The sequence below is a fragment of the Numenius arquata genome, chromosome 4, assembly GCF_964106895.1.
Source record: "Numenius arquata chromosome 4, bNumArq3.hap1.1, whole genome shotgun sequence".
Lineage (NCBI taxonomy): Eukaryota > Metazoa > Chordata > Aves > Charadriiformes > Scolopacidae > Numenius > Numenius arquata.
The window spans coordinates 6,206,449-6,220,440 of NC_133579.1; the positions used below are offsets into that span (position 1 = coordinate 6,206,449).

Consider the following 13,992-nt stretch of genomic DNA (forward strand, 5'->3'; position numbering starts at 1 on the left):
TAACGGTGTTAAACTGAAAAAAAGGAGATTTAGATTAGACTTTAGTATGTGAGGGTGGTGAGGCACTGGAACAGGTTGCCCAGAGAAGCTGTGGCTGCCCCATCCCTGGAGGGGTTCAAGACCAGGCTGGATGGGGCTTTGAGCAACCTGGTCTGGTGGGAGGTGTCCCTGCCCATGGCAGGGGGTTGGAACTCGATGATCTTTAAGGTCCCTTCCAACCCAAACCGTTCTATAATTCTACAGAGCTCTGTAGCTCTATTACAAGTTTAAAAAATTACGGAAAGTTCACTATTTTAGATTATATTACAATAGAGTTTTTCCATACAGTTTGGTAGAGTGGACATGGCATTTATTTTTTAATGACAAAGTACAGGTTTTCTCTTCTGAAGGGACTTTCCCACTGGTCCAGCTCCCTGTGTCCAGAGGAGAGCCACCAAGCTGGTGAGGGGTCTAGAGAACATGTCATATGAGGAGAGGCTGAGGGAACTGGGCATGTTTAGTTTGGAGAAGGGGAGGCTGAGGGGGGACCTCATTGCCCTCTACAACTACCTGAAAAGAGGTTGTAGAAAGGTGGGTGTTGGCCTCTTCTCCCAAGGGAATAATGGCAGGACCAGAGGAAATGGTGTAAAGTCGCGGCAGGGGAGGTTTAGATTAGATATTAGGAAGAATTACTTTACTGAGAGAGTGGTCAGGCACTGGCACAGCCTGCCCAGGGAGGTGGTGGAGTCGCCATCCCTGGAGGTATTTAAGAAATGTGTAGACATGGCACTTCAGGGCACGCTCTAGTGCCTGAGATTGTTGGTTTGTGTCTGTTTGTTTGGTAGGGTTTTTTTGGTTTTTTGTTGTTTGGTTTTTTTTGTGGTTGGACTCGATGATCTCAAAGGTCCCTTCCAACCATGAAGATTCTGTGATTCTGTGAACGCCATCAATTAGATGCATTTAAAAAACAATCAAGCACCAAAGAAAACTTCTCATGTATTCATATTTTTTAATTTCAGGAGGGCACTGGAATTTAAAGGGTTCATAAGGAAAAAGCTGTAATCTGCAATATAAGACAATATACTAGAATAAAACAAACCAGACACTTCTGAAGGAAGCCTGCATTATTTGGGTCAAATTTCCAGCATACCTTTACATAAGGCACTCACCGTGTCACATCCAGAATCATTTCAATGTTGTTCAGAAGAGGTGTGTCTCCGCCATAAAGAATGCTTTACATTATTTGCAGAGAACTGCAAACAGCACCTAATTTATTCATGCTATACTGCACCGGTGGGAGGGCAAGAGCAGACAATGAATTTCAAAGTGATTAATTAGGCCTGAAATAGCTGCTCTTCCTGCAAATATTTACAAGACCAGAAACTACCAGAATGTTATCTGTCACTGGAATGGTGCCACCAAGCGTGAAAGACACCTCGCACAGGGCAAAAAAGTGACGGTGTCAAGCAAGTTCAGCCAGAAGTAGCCAACCTTCAAAGGTGCCGCCAGGAGCTGAAAGAAACCTGGCAGAACTCCCTGAACTGGTGGGGCCTTTAAGACAGTGACAGAGGACTGGAAATAAACAGATCTGCTCCCTGGGCTTTGCAAAAGGAGAGAGTTTTAGCAGAACGTTCCCCGACTTCAGAGGAGATCCTCTAGGTCTATGTAGGTATAACAAAGGCTAAAACACAACCCCTGAGTTTAAAATGGTGGGTGCTCCTGAAATGGATAATTAAAGAGTAGTCAGCAGGAACATGGCAGTATGGCTTAGGTAGAAGAAAAGATTCATCATAAATGTGCTTGTGACCAAAGAAGCAGCAGGCAGCCTAAATGGCTTAAAGCTTTGTGCTCCTGTTCTCTGACTCTGCTCTTTGAGATGCTAAGCCTGTATTTGACTGCTACAGGCTTATTCTTTTCCATTAAAATTGGGTTTTGACCTTCATGTGTGGAGTGTTGTGGTGCCTGTTTTATGGAGAGGAGGATTCTCAGCACTGGTGAGGCCATACCTGGAGTACTGTGTCCAGTTCTGGGCTCCCCAAATCATGAGGAATATGGACATCCCAGAGAGAGTCCAGCAAAGGGCCCTGACAATGATTAAAGGACTGGAGCATCTCTCCTGTGAGGAAAGGCTGAGAGAGCTGGGACTTTCAGCCAGGATAAGAGAAGGTTCAGGAGGATCTTACAACAACCTTGATCTTACCAATACCTCCAGGTATCTAAATACCTGAAAGGAGGGTGTAATGACTATGGAGCCAGGCTCTTTGTAGTGGTGCCCAGTACCAGAACCAAGAGGCAACAGGCACAAAGTGAAATGCAGGAGGCTCTCTCTGAACATCAGGAAACGCTTTTTTACTGTGAGGCTGATCGAGCACTGGCACAGAGAGGTTGTAGAGTCTTCTTCCTTGAAGGTACTCAAAAAACATCTGGACATGGTCCTGGGCAAGTGGCTCTGGGTGGCCCTGCTTGACCAGGAGGGTTGGACCAGATGCCCTCCAGAGGTCCCTTCCCATCTCAACCACTCTATGATTTTGTGACTTGGTGAGGAAATGCAAAGTTGTTGGGCAAATAAAGGAGCACACTTCAATCAAGGACATAGTAAGACCTTAGCAAAACCTCTGTTTAATTAGAAGGCATGTTTTCCTTAGGATTTCTACAAATCCAGAAAGGTCTCTACTAAAATCCTGAATCCAACTTCGATAGCATTTTTACTGAGGATCCTAAAATAGCTGTAGCCCTTCCTGTACCATCACATCACCGAGTGCCTGCACCTGGTCAGGGGATGGAGAGAATCTGCATAACTCTATGAGGCACAGTGAGGTCATTAGTGAAGATATAAAACTGTACTGCCCCCAGTATCAATCTCAGGCATACACCACTAATGACTGTCCTCCACCTGCCTTCATGCTGTTCACCATAACCCTTTGAGTCTGGCAGTTCAGCCAGTTTTCAGGCCAACTCACTGTCCACTGTCCACTCTAGACCTTATTTGTCATTAAATAAGGGGATAGTGTTGAGTCTAGGTAAACAACATCCACTGCTCTCCTCTCATTCATCAAGTTAGTCATCTCACTGTAAAAGGCTATCAGGGTGGTCAGGCATCATTCCCTTTCATAAATCCATACTATCTAATCACCTTCTTGTCTTTTACATGTCTGAAAATGGTTTCCAGGAGAGTTTACTCCAACACCTTTCCAGGGACCAGTGTGAGGATGACCAGCCTGTAGTTCCCTGGATTCTCCTCCTTGAACTTCTTGAAGACTGGAGTAACATTTGTTTTCTTCCAGTCCAGCTCTCAGGAACCTATCCCTATTACCACGACATTTCAAAGATTGTTGAAAGTGGCCTTGCAATGACATCAGTCAGCTCCCTCACTCCTCATGGGTGCCTCCCAGCAGGATGTACAGGTTTTTTAATATTCCCTAACCTGATTCCCCTCCACTGAGGGTAAGTCTTCCTTGCTCTAGATTTTCCCGCTGGTCTTGGGGGCCTGGGATTCCTGAAGGCCGATCTTACCAGTAAAGACCGAGGTGAAGAAGTCACTGAGTACCTTGGCCTTTTCCATGTCCTTTGTCACAGGAGCCCCTGTCCCATTTAGCAGTGGGCCCACACTCTCCCTAATCTTCCTTTTGCTGCTGATGTATCTGTAGAAGCTTTTCTTGTTAGCCTTCAAGTCCCTTGCCAGATTCAGTTCTAGATGGGCTTTGGCTTTCCTAACTCCATTTGTACCTACTTGTACGGTGTCTCAAAATATTCCTGAGTCACTTGTCCACCTTTTTTTTTGCTTCCTTTCAAATGTTTTATTTTTATCACGGGCTCCTTGTTAATCAAAGTCAGTATCCTGCCACCATTTCTTGAGTTTCTGTATACAGGGATGGACCATTCTTGCGCTTGGATGAGGTGGTCCTTGAAAAATCAACCACAACGATGGACTCTCCCAAAAGCAGTGAAAAGCCCATCAATACCTAAGGTAGAAATGGGGCTTGAAAAATTAGAAGGCTAAAAAGGTTCATATGGAGGTTCCTGCAGCTCCATTACACTAGTACTATGGTGAATGCCTGGCCGAGGAAAACCAGACAAGCTTGGGGCCTTGTCTCTGTGGGGAGCTGAAGAAGATCCAAGTGATCTCTCTCCTCATCTTTAACTGCACAGTCTGTGGGTCTTCTGCAGCTGCCAGGGAGCCCATCTCCCTGGCCCAGCCTATCTGAGATCCGCAGGCATCCCTGCAACTTGTCCTGGAGAGCCACCTCCTGCCTTGGGAGCTCTGGCTGAGGCCTCTGAGGTGTCAGGGATAGCTGCTCCTGGTGGTGCTGGCTACTCCATCTTGCAGCATGTCACCACCATCGCAGAGGCCATGCATTCTGCTTTCAGCCCAGTGTCTGAAATCCACTGTTCCATCTGTGCTCGGGTCTGCAGGGACAGCCCGTACCTAGGGCTCTCCCTCATAAGTGGGAGGCAGAAAAAGCTCTCCACCTTCTCTGATCAGGATTTGGCTGGAAAAAAAGCCCAAAGCACCTTTTGATCAGGAATAGCCGGCTGAGCTCGTTAGGGGCTGCCAGAGCTTGTGAAAAGTCACAGCCTCCTATTGCTACTCTTTCCTGGTGGCAGCAGGCACCCTGATGTTCCTCAGATAGTCCAGGTAATCCGTGGCCTACAGACTTTCAAACATTGATTTAATATTTTAGTGAACTCTATTTCCACTGGGTTCAGTCCTTTGCCCCCCTTCAAAGCTTTGTAGGAGCCACATCCTGCTTGAAGGTTTCTCCCCTTGAGTTGCTAATAGATTCTAAATTGGGCAACAGGCTACGCTGCCATCAGCTGGAATTTGATGAGCAATGGGATAAAAGACCATATGATGTGAGTTTTAGTAATAGGAGGGGCTGTATGTGAGGGCTTGGGTAGGCTCTCCCAACCCCATAGCCCAGCTCCTGCCCCAGCTTTTATTTAAAAAAAAAAATCCAATTCCTTAATTTAAACAGAAACTCAAATTTTAAAAAATATTTTTGAAATAAATTATTTTTACCTAAGCAGGAGACAAAGCTTGTTCCCTAGCTGAATTTCCCTCACTCTCTCCTAAGTTCAAGTGAAATGGGAAACTGGGAGCCGGCATCATTCTGGCACATGTAGTTATGGTGAATTATACCCAGAGGAGGACACAGGGGGATAAGGGTCCTGTCTGGAAATCACAGGTGCTGCCAGTTTGAAGGGATGTCTTGGGAAGAAACAAGGAGGCAAAGGTGGCATCTCACCCCTCCTCTGCCAGACCCCAGCTGTCAGTTTGGAAGAGACCGCTACAAAAGGAAGAAGCGGAGAAGACTTTCTTTCCCTTGACTTTAGGGGTTTGGTGGGATAGCAGGGGGTAAAGCCATGGCAGATCTTGCTTACACTCTTATGGGAGCCTGAGGAATGTTAGGCAGAGGGAGATAAGCAGCTGAGGCCTATGAAGTACCAAATAGTTTAGATAATGCTGCTATGCATTGCCGCTGCTGTGGAACCCTGATGATAGCTTTCATCCTAAGGTCATACGTCAAGGTTAAATAAGCACCTTAACAGACTAAATAAATGAACCTTTTGGACAAATACCTAACCAAATATATGCTCATATTTATATTTTTTTTCCTATTCTCCCTTTTTATTCATCATGTTGTGTTTTACTTTTGTGGAAGTTTTAAAAAATCTACTAAAATTTCTGTTTAACTGAATTTTGTTCCAATTGCCCATGAACTACATGGCAAAAGAAGCTGCATTTCTTTATTTTTTAAATTAAATACAACTCTGAGCCAAAAAGAAAGCCAAAAACCCAAAACCAAGAAAGACATGAGGCCACACATGTTCAGCTTATTTGGTCAAAAGCAAAGTCCACCACCACAGCTTTGCGGATTCATTTTCTCCGAGATTTTCCTGACTGAAATAATATTTGGGTATCAATGACACACACAAGGGTAGCTGACCTTCCCTTGGTACTGAGCGTAAAGGGCAGCAGAAAGGACAATTTTAAGCCAACTTCGTGCTCTCTGAGGCTTTGGAGCTCCAACCTGTGCCCAGTCCCCGACAGGATTCAGACAGCTGAGAACAGCCAAAGCCAAAGGCTCTGAAAGCTCCTCTTTGCTGGTGACTGTCCTCCTCTGCAGGAGGAGGGTAGAAGTGCCCTAAGCCACCAGAGGCTCTGGACTCCAAAGGTTGTGTCCACGTGCTCCAGTGATACCACTTTATTGTCCCTGTGAAACCCAGCTCCTTGCTAGGGTGGGATGGGCAGACTGTTAGGGAGCATGGCCAAGATTACACCTTCCTTCAGGTATATAAAACACCTTGCCATACACAACCAGCCCTACAGATGCACGCTGGTGACAACAGGTGGCTTTCCTGGGTGAAAGCTGCTTGCTTGGCAGCCAGGGACCAGGCTTAGCTCCCCCCCTCCTAAGTTTCCCAAGGTGGTGCCATGCACCTGACCCATCCCAGGGCAAAAGAGACAAGAAAACAACATTTTTTCTATTGCTGGATCCCATTGCACCTCCAGTGACAGGCAATTAACGTTCAGGAGTAATCTTACTTTTTAGGATTAACCCATTCCTCTGCCCTGAGGTCCTGATTCTTGTGTACAACCACACACTGCTGATACAAATTATTTCTGGCTATTCCTTCTCTTTTATGGAGTCCTAAATAAGACTTGATTTCATGAGTTCATATCCCAGGCTGACAGGAATGGAGATTATTTTTTTTTTAATTGAGTTTTGATTTGACATTATAATGCAGGGTGTCTTCTGTGTGAAATTCAGTTTTCTTCTCGTTCGCACTGTCTACCCCTCAGGATTTTCTAACAATATTTGAAATTTCTTTCCCTTCTTTAGCATGAGAACACACAGGTTAAAGACAAATTAGAGTCATCTGAACTGTTTTTAAAATAAGCAATGTGAACGTAGCTACTTTTCCCTTATTCATGCTAGTCACCGTGCTGACCTCAAGGACTGTGCTTGCATGAGTAAATATTCATAGAATCATGGAATGGTTCGGGTTGGAAGGGGCCTTAAAGATCATCCAGTTCCAAACCCCTGCCATGGGCAGGGACACCTCCCACCAGACCAGGTTGCTCAAAGCCCCATCCAGCCTGGCCTTGAACCCCTCCAGGGACGGGGCAGCCACAGCTTCTCTGGGCAACCCGTTCCACATGTGAATAAACACGGCACAATCCTCTGGCTGTAGGTGGAAGCAGGGAAATTCAGCATCAATTCGGATACGGTTTTCTGTGCTCAGTGAGAGCTGACTTCACTGCACAGCTAACAGCAGGCATGCATGGCAGCACCATTCCTTTCCACGTTTCCAAGAGATACAACAACTAAATCAACCTCACGTGTGCCAAACAGAAAGACCAAAGGCCACCTTTTTGTGGCAAACCTCCTCCGAAGGGCACGCGTTCGCTCGTTACCTTGTGGACTCCTGCTTGTAGATGTCGATGATGTTCTCCACCAGCAGGTTCCTCTGCAGCCCATAGACGCCGTGCCGGTCGAGGACCACTTCGTGCCTGCAGGAGGGACATCGAAAGCGGCCTCCCGATGCCACGGTTGTGCCTCCCCGGGTCGGCAGGTAGGGGTTGGAAGCCTGCTCTTGCCAAGCAGCACAAGGAGAGGTGAGTAAGGCCATGCAAAACCATGAAAACCTCCTTCAAAAGCACGGGTGAGGGGCTGGTTCCTCAGCTCGCCCAGGCAGCCATGTCCCCCCAGCCAACAGGTGACACTTTAATCTGCTGTGAGCTCAGCCCTCACCCTCGGGGACACTCATCTTCTGCTTTAAATCTCACCCCACCCCCCCCACCTTTCCATCTTTATCATCTGTTGACAGCAATCAACCACAACACGTATTAGAAAAAAAAATAAAAATAATCTTTTCCATTCATTTCAGCTGAGGCCGCTCGGGAAGCAAGAGCTTCCCACGGGAAGAAGCCTACCTGGAAAATGTCGCTGGCGCATTTCCGACAGAGGTTGTGCTGGCAGGGCAGGATGACCACGGGCTTGGTGAACATCTCCAGGCAGATGGGGCAAATCAGCTGTTTCTCCAGGTTGTCCATGGTTTGCTGCTCTTTGGAGAAGGACTTGTAGTTCAGGGAGGTGCTCATCCCTAGCTTTTCCAGGGGCATACGCTCAGGATCACGGCCTCAAGAAGGGGCGGTTTTTTTCCGGGTTAATTTCCCTTGAAATAAGTCCAAGGCTGTGCTGCGATCAGAGGCTCTCTGGGTGGCTCTGGCCGGAGGACATTGTTTGAACGAGGGGGCCGAAGGGAGCCGGGGCTGTTTTTAGCAGCGCGGCGTCACCAGATGCCACCCAGCCGTGCCCATATAAGCGCGTTGAGAGGAGGACAGGCTGGGACAGGTGACGGCTGGACGGGGGGACAAGTGGGGGTGGCCCTGGCTCTCCTCACTTGCACATGGCAGCCTTCACCCCTCCGGGAGGAGGAGGAGGAGGAGGGCGAGCGATAAGGAAGCGCTGTCCGCTCCCCCCCTTATCTCTGCACGGCGGCGGTGGAGGGAGCGGGGCTGCCCCAACCTGCCCGGCCACACACCGCAGCCTAATTAATACTCTCTTTTGAGCAAGCAGCCATGGCTGTGAGGTGCAGGACATAATTTGGGGTAATTTTGTGTTTCGGCAGGCTCCAGGAGCTTGGTTTTCCAAGGCGCGAGGCGCACGCGGTGGCTGGAGAAGACAATAGGAGCGATGGGCTGCGCCGGAGCTCAGACACTTCAGGGCATAAACATGTCACCACCTTGAAAAACAGTTAAAAAAAAAAAAAAAAAATTGCCTGCCTATAACTGTGCTTAAGTTTCTTCTGGTGTGATTTTATCATTTTTCTTTTTAGGAGCTGTAACATAAGAATCTATTCAAGCTGTTAACTCCACAGCCGCTTAAATATGCACCAAAACCATTATGTGAATTTCCTGAAGAGAAAGAGACAGAAGAAATACAGTATGAAAAGCTTTCATTTGCACTGCTAGAGAATAGGTGCTAATTTTATGTGCTCTCACTATGCATAGTTTAATTCAAATATATTTTAGTTTTGGGCACTGCTGTGTTTATATATGTTTATTAGACACTGATATCCCTCTCAGCTTGGCACTTGTTCCAGAGTTATTTTTAAAATGACAATTTCCCAGATAATTTGTGGCATGTGATGCCTGATCTTAAGGGAAAGCCATCTGTGCTTCTACTTGCCAATAATTTATCACACAACTGTACAAGCAATAAATATCTCGTCCTCAAATTTAAGCCAAAGTCCCTGCATGTACTGTATAAAATCACTTTGCCACTGTACTGTACGTGTAATCAGGATATTGTCTTCTCTTTTAATCACTAACTAGAAAACTTCCCCTGTTAAGCGTCTTGGAGAAAGCGCTCACGTTTGTTCTACTTCATGACTATTTCATTGGCATCTGAAATATGCTATACGCTGAGCGAGTTCCCTACACATCCAGGGGCAGAACCCATACCCAAAGCAGGGCCCTTTATCTGGAAATTACCAGTCTGGAAACTGTGCAGGGAAATAACAAAAGTGAAGGTTTGCATCGATTTCCGCATGAAAATGAATACTATTCTCTGCATTCAACGCCAATGAATCGCATTCAATTAAAAGTATTACTTTTTAAGTGTTTGGGTGAAATCCTGTGCCCGTTTGCAGCCCACCGAGCTGGAATTTCCCCTACGCAAACCTACACGTTCGTCAGCACTCGCGCGAAAACAAACAGATTTTTTTCCCCAAGTCTTGCCATCACGGGAAATTCGCGACAACTTAATTAAACCCGTTCAAAATCACACCTTTGCTTCAGCCGCCTGGTGCAGACAAGAGCCCGGAGCCGAGCGGGAGAAGCTGCTCCGGCAGCTGAGCTACCGACAGCTGGGGCTTCGGTAGGGGAGCCTTTCTTGGCAACAGCGAGAAGATATTTCTCTCCTTCCCCTCCCCTCGGTGGCCGGGTCAGAGGTGGTTTTTGCATCTGGAGGAATTTGAACGCCTCATTCCTACCCTCCTAACTCTGGGTCAGCTGCCCCTGGTGCATCAAAAACCGGCTTTAATTGAGGGGCTTTGAATTAGATGAGGAAAGCCCTCCTCGCCTGGCGAGGCAGGCACTTCCACCTCCCCGCACGGCCAGAAACGGAGAAATTCCGGGAGGAAAAGCTGAAGGTTAGAAACGTCGGTGCACAGAAACACCTGCATATGGTGATGTAGGGAAGGGGGTGCTCACGGCACAGAAAAAAGCTGGGGGATCGTGCCGCTGTGCCAGGGCCCTTTGGACAATGAACTGAGGCACCTTTCGGGGTGTAATGTGCCTCTTGGGTGTAATTCTGGTGAATTTACACTTACCTGCTGCTGGTTTTCCCCTTTCTGTGCGCTGAACACACTAACATGGAGCAGACAATAAACAGCATGACCACAAACAGGAGCCAGCAAACCAAAGATAAACCCACCTTCTGCAGCCAGGCCTGAGCCGAAATATTTCTTCTGGCGGGAACGTGTAGTTCAGACACGTGAAAAATGAATGCAGGTTTTTCTGTCAAAGTATTAGGAACCACAGCAGGGATTAGTAGGTAAAGAAACGTGGAGGCTCGGCCGTGCTTGTGAAGGCTGGCTGAGAAGCGCTAGGAAAGCCACGTGTTGTAGGACTGTGCTGCTACAAGGAAAAAGAGGAGAGCAAAGCCCAAGAGTCTGTGGAGCCACGGGATGGTCCCACAGACCGTCTTCAGCGGGGATTGCTCAGGCTGGACTTTGAAGGATTTGCACTGAGAAAAAGCCTGGAACTGTCCTGGCACCCCCGTCACCCTCCTCTTCCTCCCCTTCCGCACCCACAAGGGAAGACCACCAGCACGTCCACTGCAAAGAGCCACCAAGCCAAGCCGTCTCTCAAGGGACTAATGAAGGGCAAGAGGACCTGCTTTAACCCCACTCCTGGACAGAAACTCTGGATGTCTGCCAGCCATCACCAAGGAGAAGACATCATTTTTTTAATGACTTTTTTTGCAGTCTTGCTTGCCCAGGAACGTTACCTGGCTTTATTGACACAACCAGAACACTAGTTCCTAGAGATATGCTTGCCCTTACAGACATTGCCTCTAACTAACTCCTCTATTTTTGCAGCTGAATAACAGCTTGTGGGCTGTGGAGTGGAGGCCAGGAGAGCCTGGAAGGCTGGCTGCAAAGCAGTGGGTTTAGGAGAGGGATTTGGAGGAGGAAGGAGAGGTTGAGTGATGTCCAGGTTCAGATTTCAATGCCATAATGACATCTCTGGATTTTGCATTCGCAGAATTCCCCTCTGCAACCTCTTATCTTGTACCAGCGCTGTGAAGCTCTCGTGTGTCACTCACAGAAAATCTGTCCTGTGGCTCTCTTGCATGACTGGAAAACAAAGAGAAAAAGCATATATTTTGCCAGAGGATAACTCCCACGTGACTTTCCACCCCACTGAGCCCAGCAGAGACAAAACCTGCTCTGCTAGCACCAGGCTCCTTGCCCAGGCATCCTCACCTGGATGTGGTGGGTGGCATGGAGCATCCTGGTCCATGGGACGACGGGCACCCCTGGTTTGCTGCCACCCCACCTCTCGCCTCTCCTCAGGGACGAGCAAGCACCCTGCCACCCAGCCCAGGGCAGGCAGACCCCTCCACCAGCAGCTGCCTAAAGCGGGTGGGCATCTGCCCATTTTCTATGGGGCAGGGATGGACACTTGTCCCCACCCTGCTGTCCCCAGCAGCAACCTGTGCTCCCAAGGCTGGTGGGACTCACCCGAGGGCTTTGCTGGAAGAGGACAGGGCTGTTGGGTGCCCGCTGTCGTTGTGTGTGGGGACCCCCGGACCCACCTGCCTGTCATCCCCCCAGCTTTGCCCTGCCTTGCTCACCTCTGGCTGAAGTCCTGGCTGGAAGAAGTCCTGGCTGCCCGACCAATACAACATCCTAACAAAAATGAAGCTGCTGCCTCCTTTTCTGCCCATCTGAATGGAAGACGTAGAGTCAAACGACAACGTGGCCTTCCCCTCTCCCCATCCTGCTAACTCTGCTTTGTTGTTCTGACTGAAAATGTATGCATTTTTAGCCAAGCATCCCTCGGGCTGGTAGGGGGGAGGCTCTCCGTCCCTCTCCCCTTTTGTCTGTGCCCATCTCCCCTGCAGTGAGCAGCCCTCAGCAGCGGATGGCGAGCGCCAGCGTTCCCACCTACAGCCGGCATGCTGAAGAAACTAAAATTTCACTTACACTTGCAACGACTTACTAAGCAGATGAGCCAGATATAAGACGAAGGCCTCCTACCTATACAAGTGCAAACCGCAAACGGTATCTTGCATTTCATGATTTTATTGGGATCGCTAAACATCCCACGATAAATGCCAAAACTACCCTTGTACGTGACTCAGTTTATGCAGCAAAAGAGCCTTTGCAACAGAGACAATTGCTTTCAAAAACAGTTTTGAGACTGACTTTTCACCACTCAACATATATATTTGTCTTTGTATACCTCATAGGTGATGATAGGCCATATGTAGTCACTGTTTGGAGACCTTCTAAAAGCGATCTAAGAGACGGTTTCAGATCTCCAGGAAAATAAGGGCCAGCACAGGAGATAACATCTTTCAAAATTTCCTTTTGCACATACAAAATGGCAGGAGCAGGGGCAAGCTCAGAGAATTTCGAGGGGTGAGCCACAGGGAGCACATCAGATGTGCAGGAGCACAGGACTTCAGGGACAAGCTACCCAGACCAGTCGAAGGGATGACGTCTGCCCGTTTCTTTCGAGTAGGGGCTGGACGCTGACCTGAGCTGGATCGTGATGGAAAGCAGCCTTCTCTTGGCTTATCCAGGCTCAAGGAGCTTCCACGGTTTGCAGCAGAAACACGGGGTAAGAGGGCAGGTTATAACGAGATTATCATTTCTGTTCCAGATTCGTCAATAAATTACAGCAGACAAACCTCCAAGATTTGGACTAAAAGACCCTGGAAGAGGGAGAGTCCATGGACGAACTCCACTGGGGAGACACCTCTATGCGCCATGGCTTTGCCACCGGCAGGACACCAAGACGTGGTGTCGCTGCTCCCGGCTGCCTGCCTGGGAGAAGGGGGGGGTCCTGTGGCTTCCTGCTGCCCTCCAGCAGTGCCAGCAGGCCAGCGTGCACCCGAGTGTCCCCCAGCTTTAGAGGCCACAGGGAACAGAGAGCCCTTCCAACAGAAAGTCCTGGTTTCCTCATGGTCCTCGCGACCAGGATGAGAAATGGTGGCTGGACCATAGCCTTCAGGGAGGCAGTGTGACCCTGTCCCCTGTTTTGGTTTTTTTTTATTTATTTATTTTAATATTAATTCTTCATTAAAGTAGTTTAGTTCATTCTAAAAAAAAAATAATAAAAAAAAAATAGATAAAATATATACAAAACCGTGTCAAGCTCCCAGGATGACAGTCACGTCACTGGCAGGCACTGGGGAAGTCCCAGACTGGACTCAGTGATGGATGGAAACTGGGTTCCAGCTCTGGAGTCAGGAACACACGGATCGGGATCAAAGGCAAGTGGACAGACAGAGTCCTCTCTGGATGTCGGCCATCGAAGAAAGAGTGTTGATCCTTTGATCCCTCAGCTTTTATACTGAGCATGGGGCAGATGGGATGGAATACCCCAGCTGGTCAGGTTTGGGTCACCTCTCCTGTCTGCTCCTCCCCACAGGTGGGACCCCTCTATGCTTTTTCCATTTTCAACCCTCCAACGGGGCAAATAACAAAATTGGCTGACCTTGGTTGTTATAGCAATAAGAATAAGCAAGGGCCTCCTTGCATACCGTTCCTCGGCATGGAGCACAAACATTGGCCTTATCACTCTGAGAACGAGCAGTTTTCTCCACAATATACTGTTAATTTCAGAGAGTTAGAAGAGGTCTAGCTAAGATGTAAAATTACAGAATAGAAAATTGGTTCGGTTTTAATTCAAACTGGGACAGACCCCAAACGGCGATTAAGACGAGGTGATTATCATCTTCCCTGCAGTCATCCGTATTCTCAAAAGTC

The 13,992-nt window shown here is 48.1% G+C and overlaps 1 protein-coding gene across 3 annotated transcripts in view; it reads right to left on the reverse strand.

Moving 5' to 3' along the window:
- The window catches only part of TRIM55 (tripartite motif containing 55), a 40,895-nt gene extending 32,610 nt beyond the window's left edge, over positions 1 to 8,285 (reverse strand). The window contains exons 1-2 of one of the 3 annotated variants that reach the window (XM_074146776.1): positions 7,919 to 8,285; positions 7,400 to 7,572 (exon numbers count right to left, since the gene is read on the reverse strand). In XM_074146776.1, the coding sequence (XP_074002877.1) occupies positions 7,400 to 7,572; positions 7,919 to 8,107 (362 nt within the window). In that variant the 5' untranslated portion in view covers positions 8,108 to 8,285. The remainder of the gene's footprint in view (positions 1 to 7,399; positions 7,573 to 7,918) is intronic. The other 2 variants (XM_074146775.1, XM_074146774.1) reach the window with 2 other exon arrangements.
- Positions 8,286 to 13,992: the final 5,707 nt, after the last annotated feature.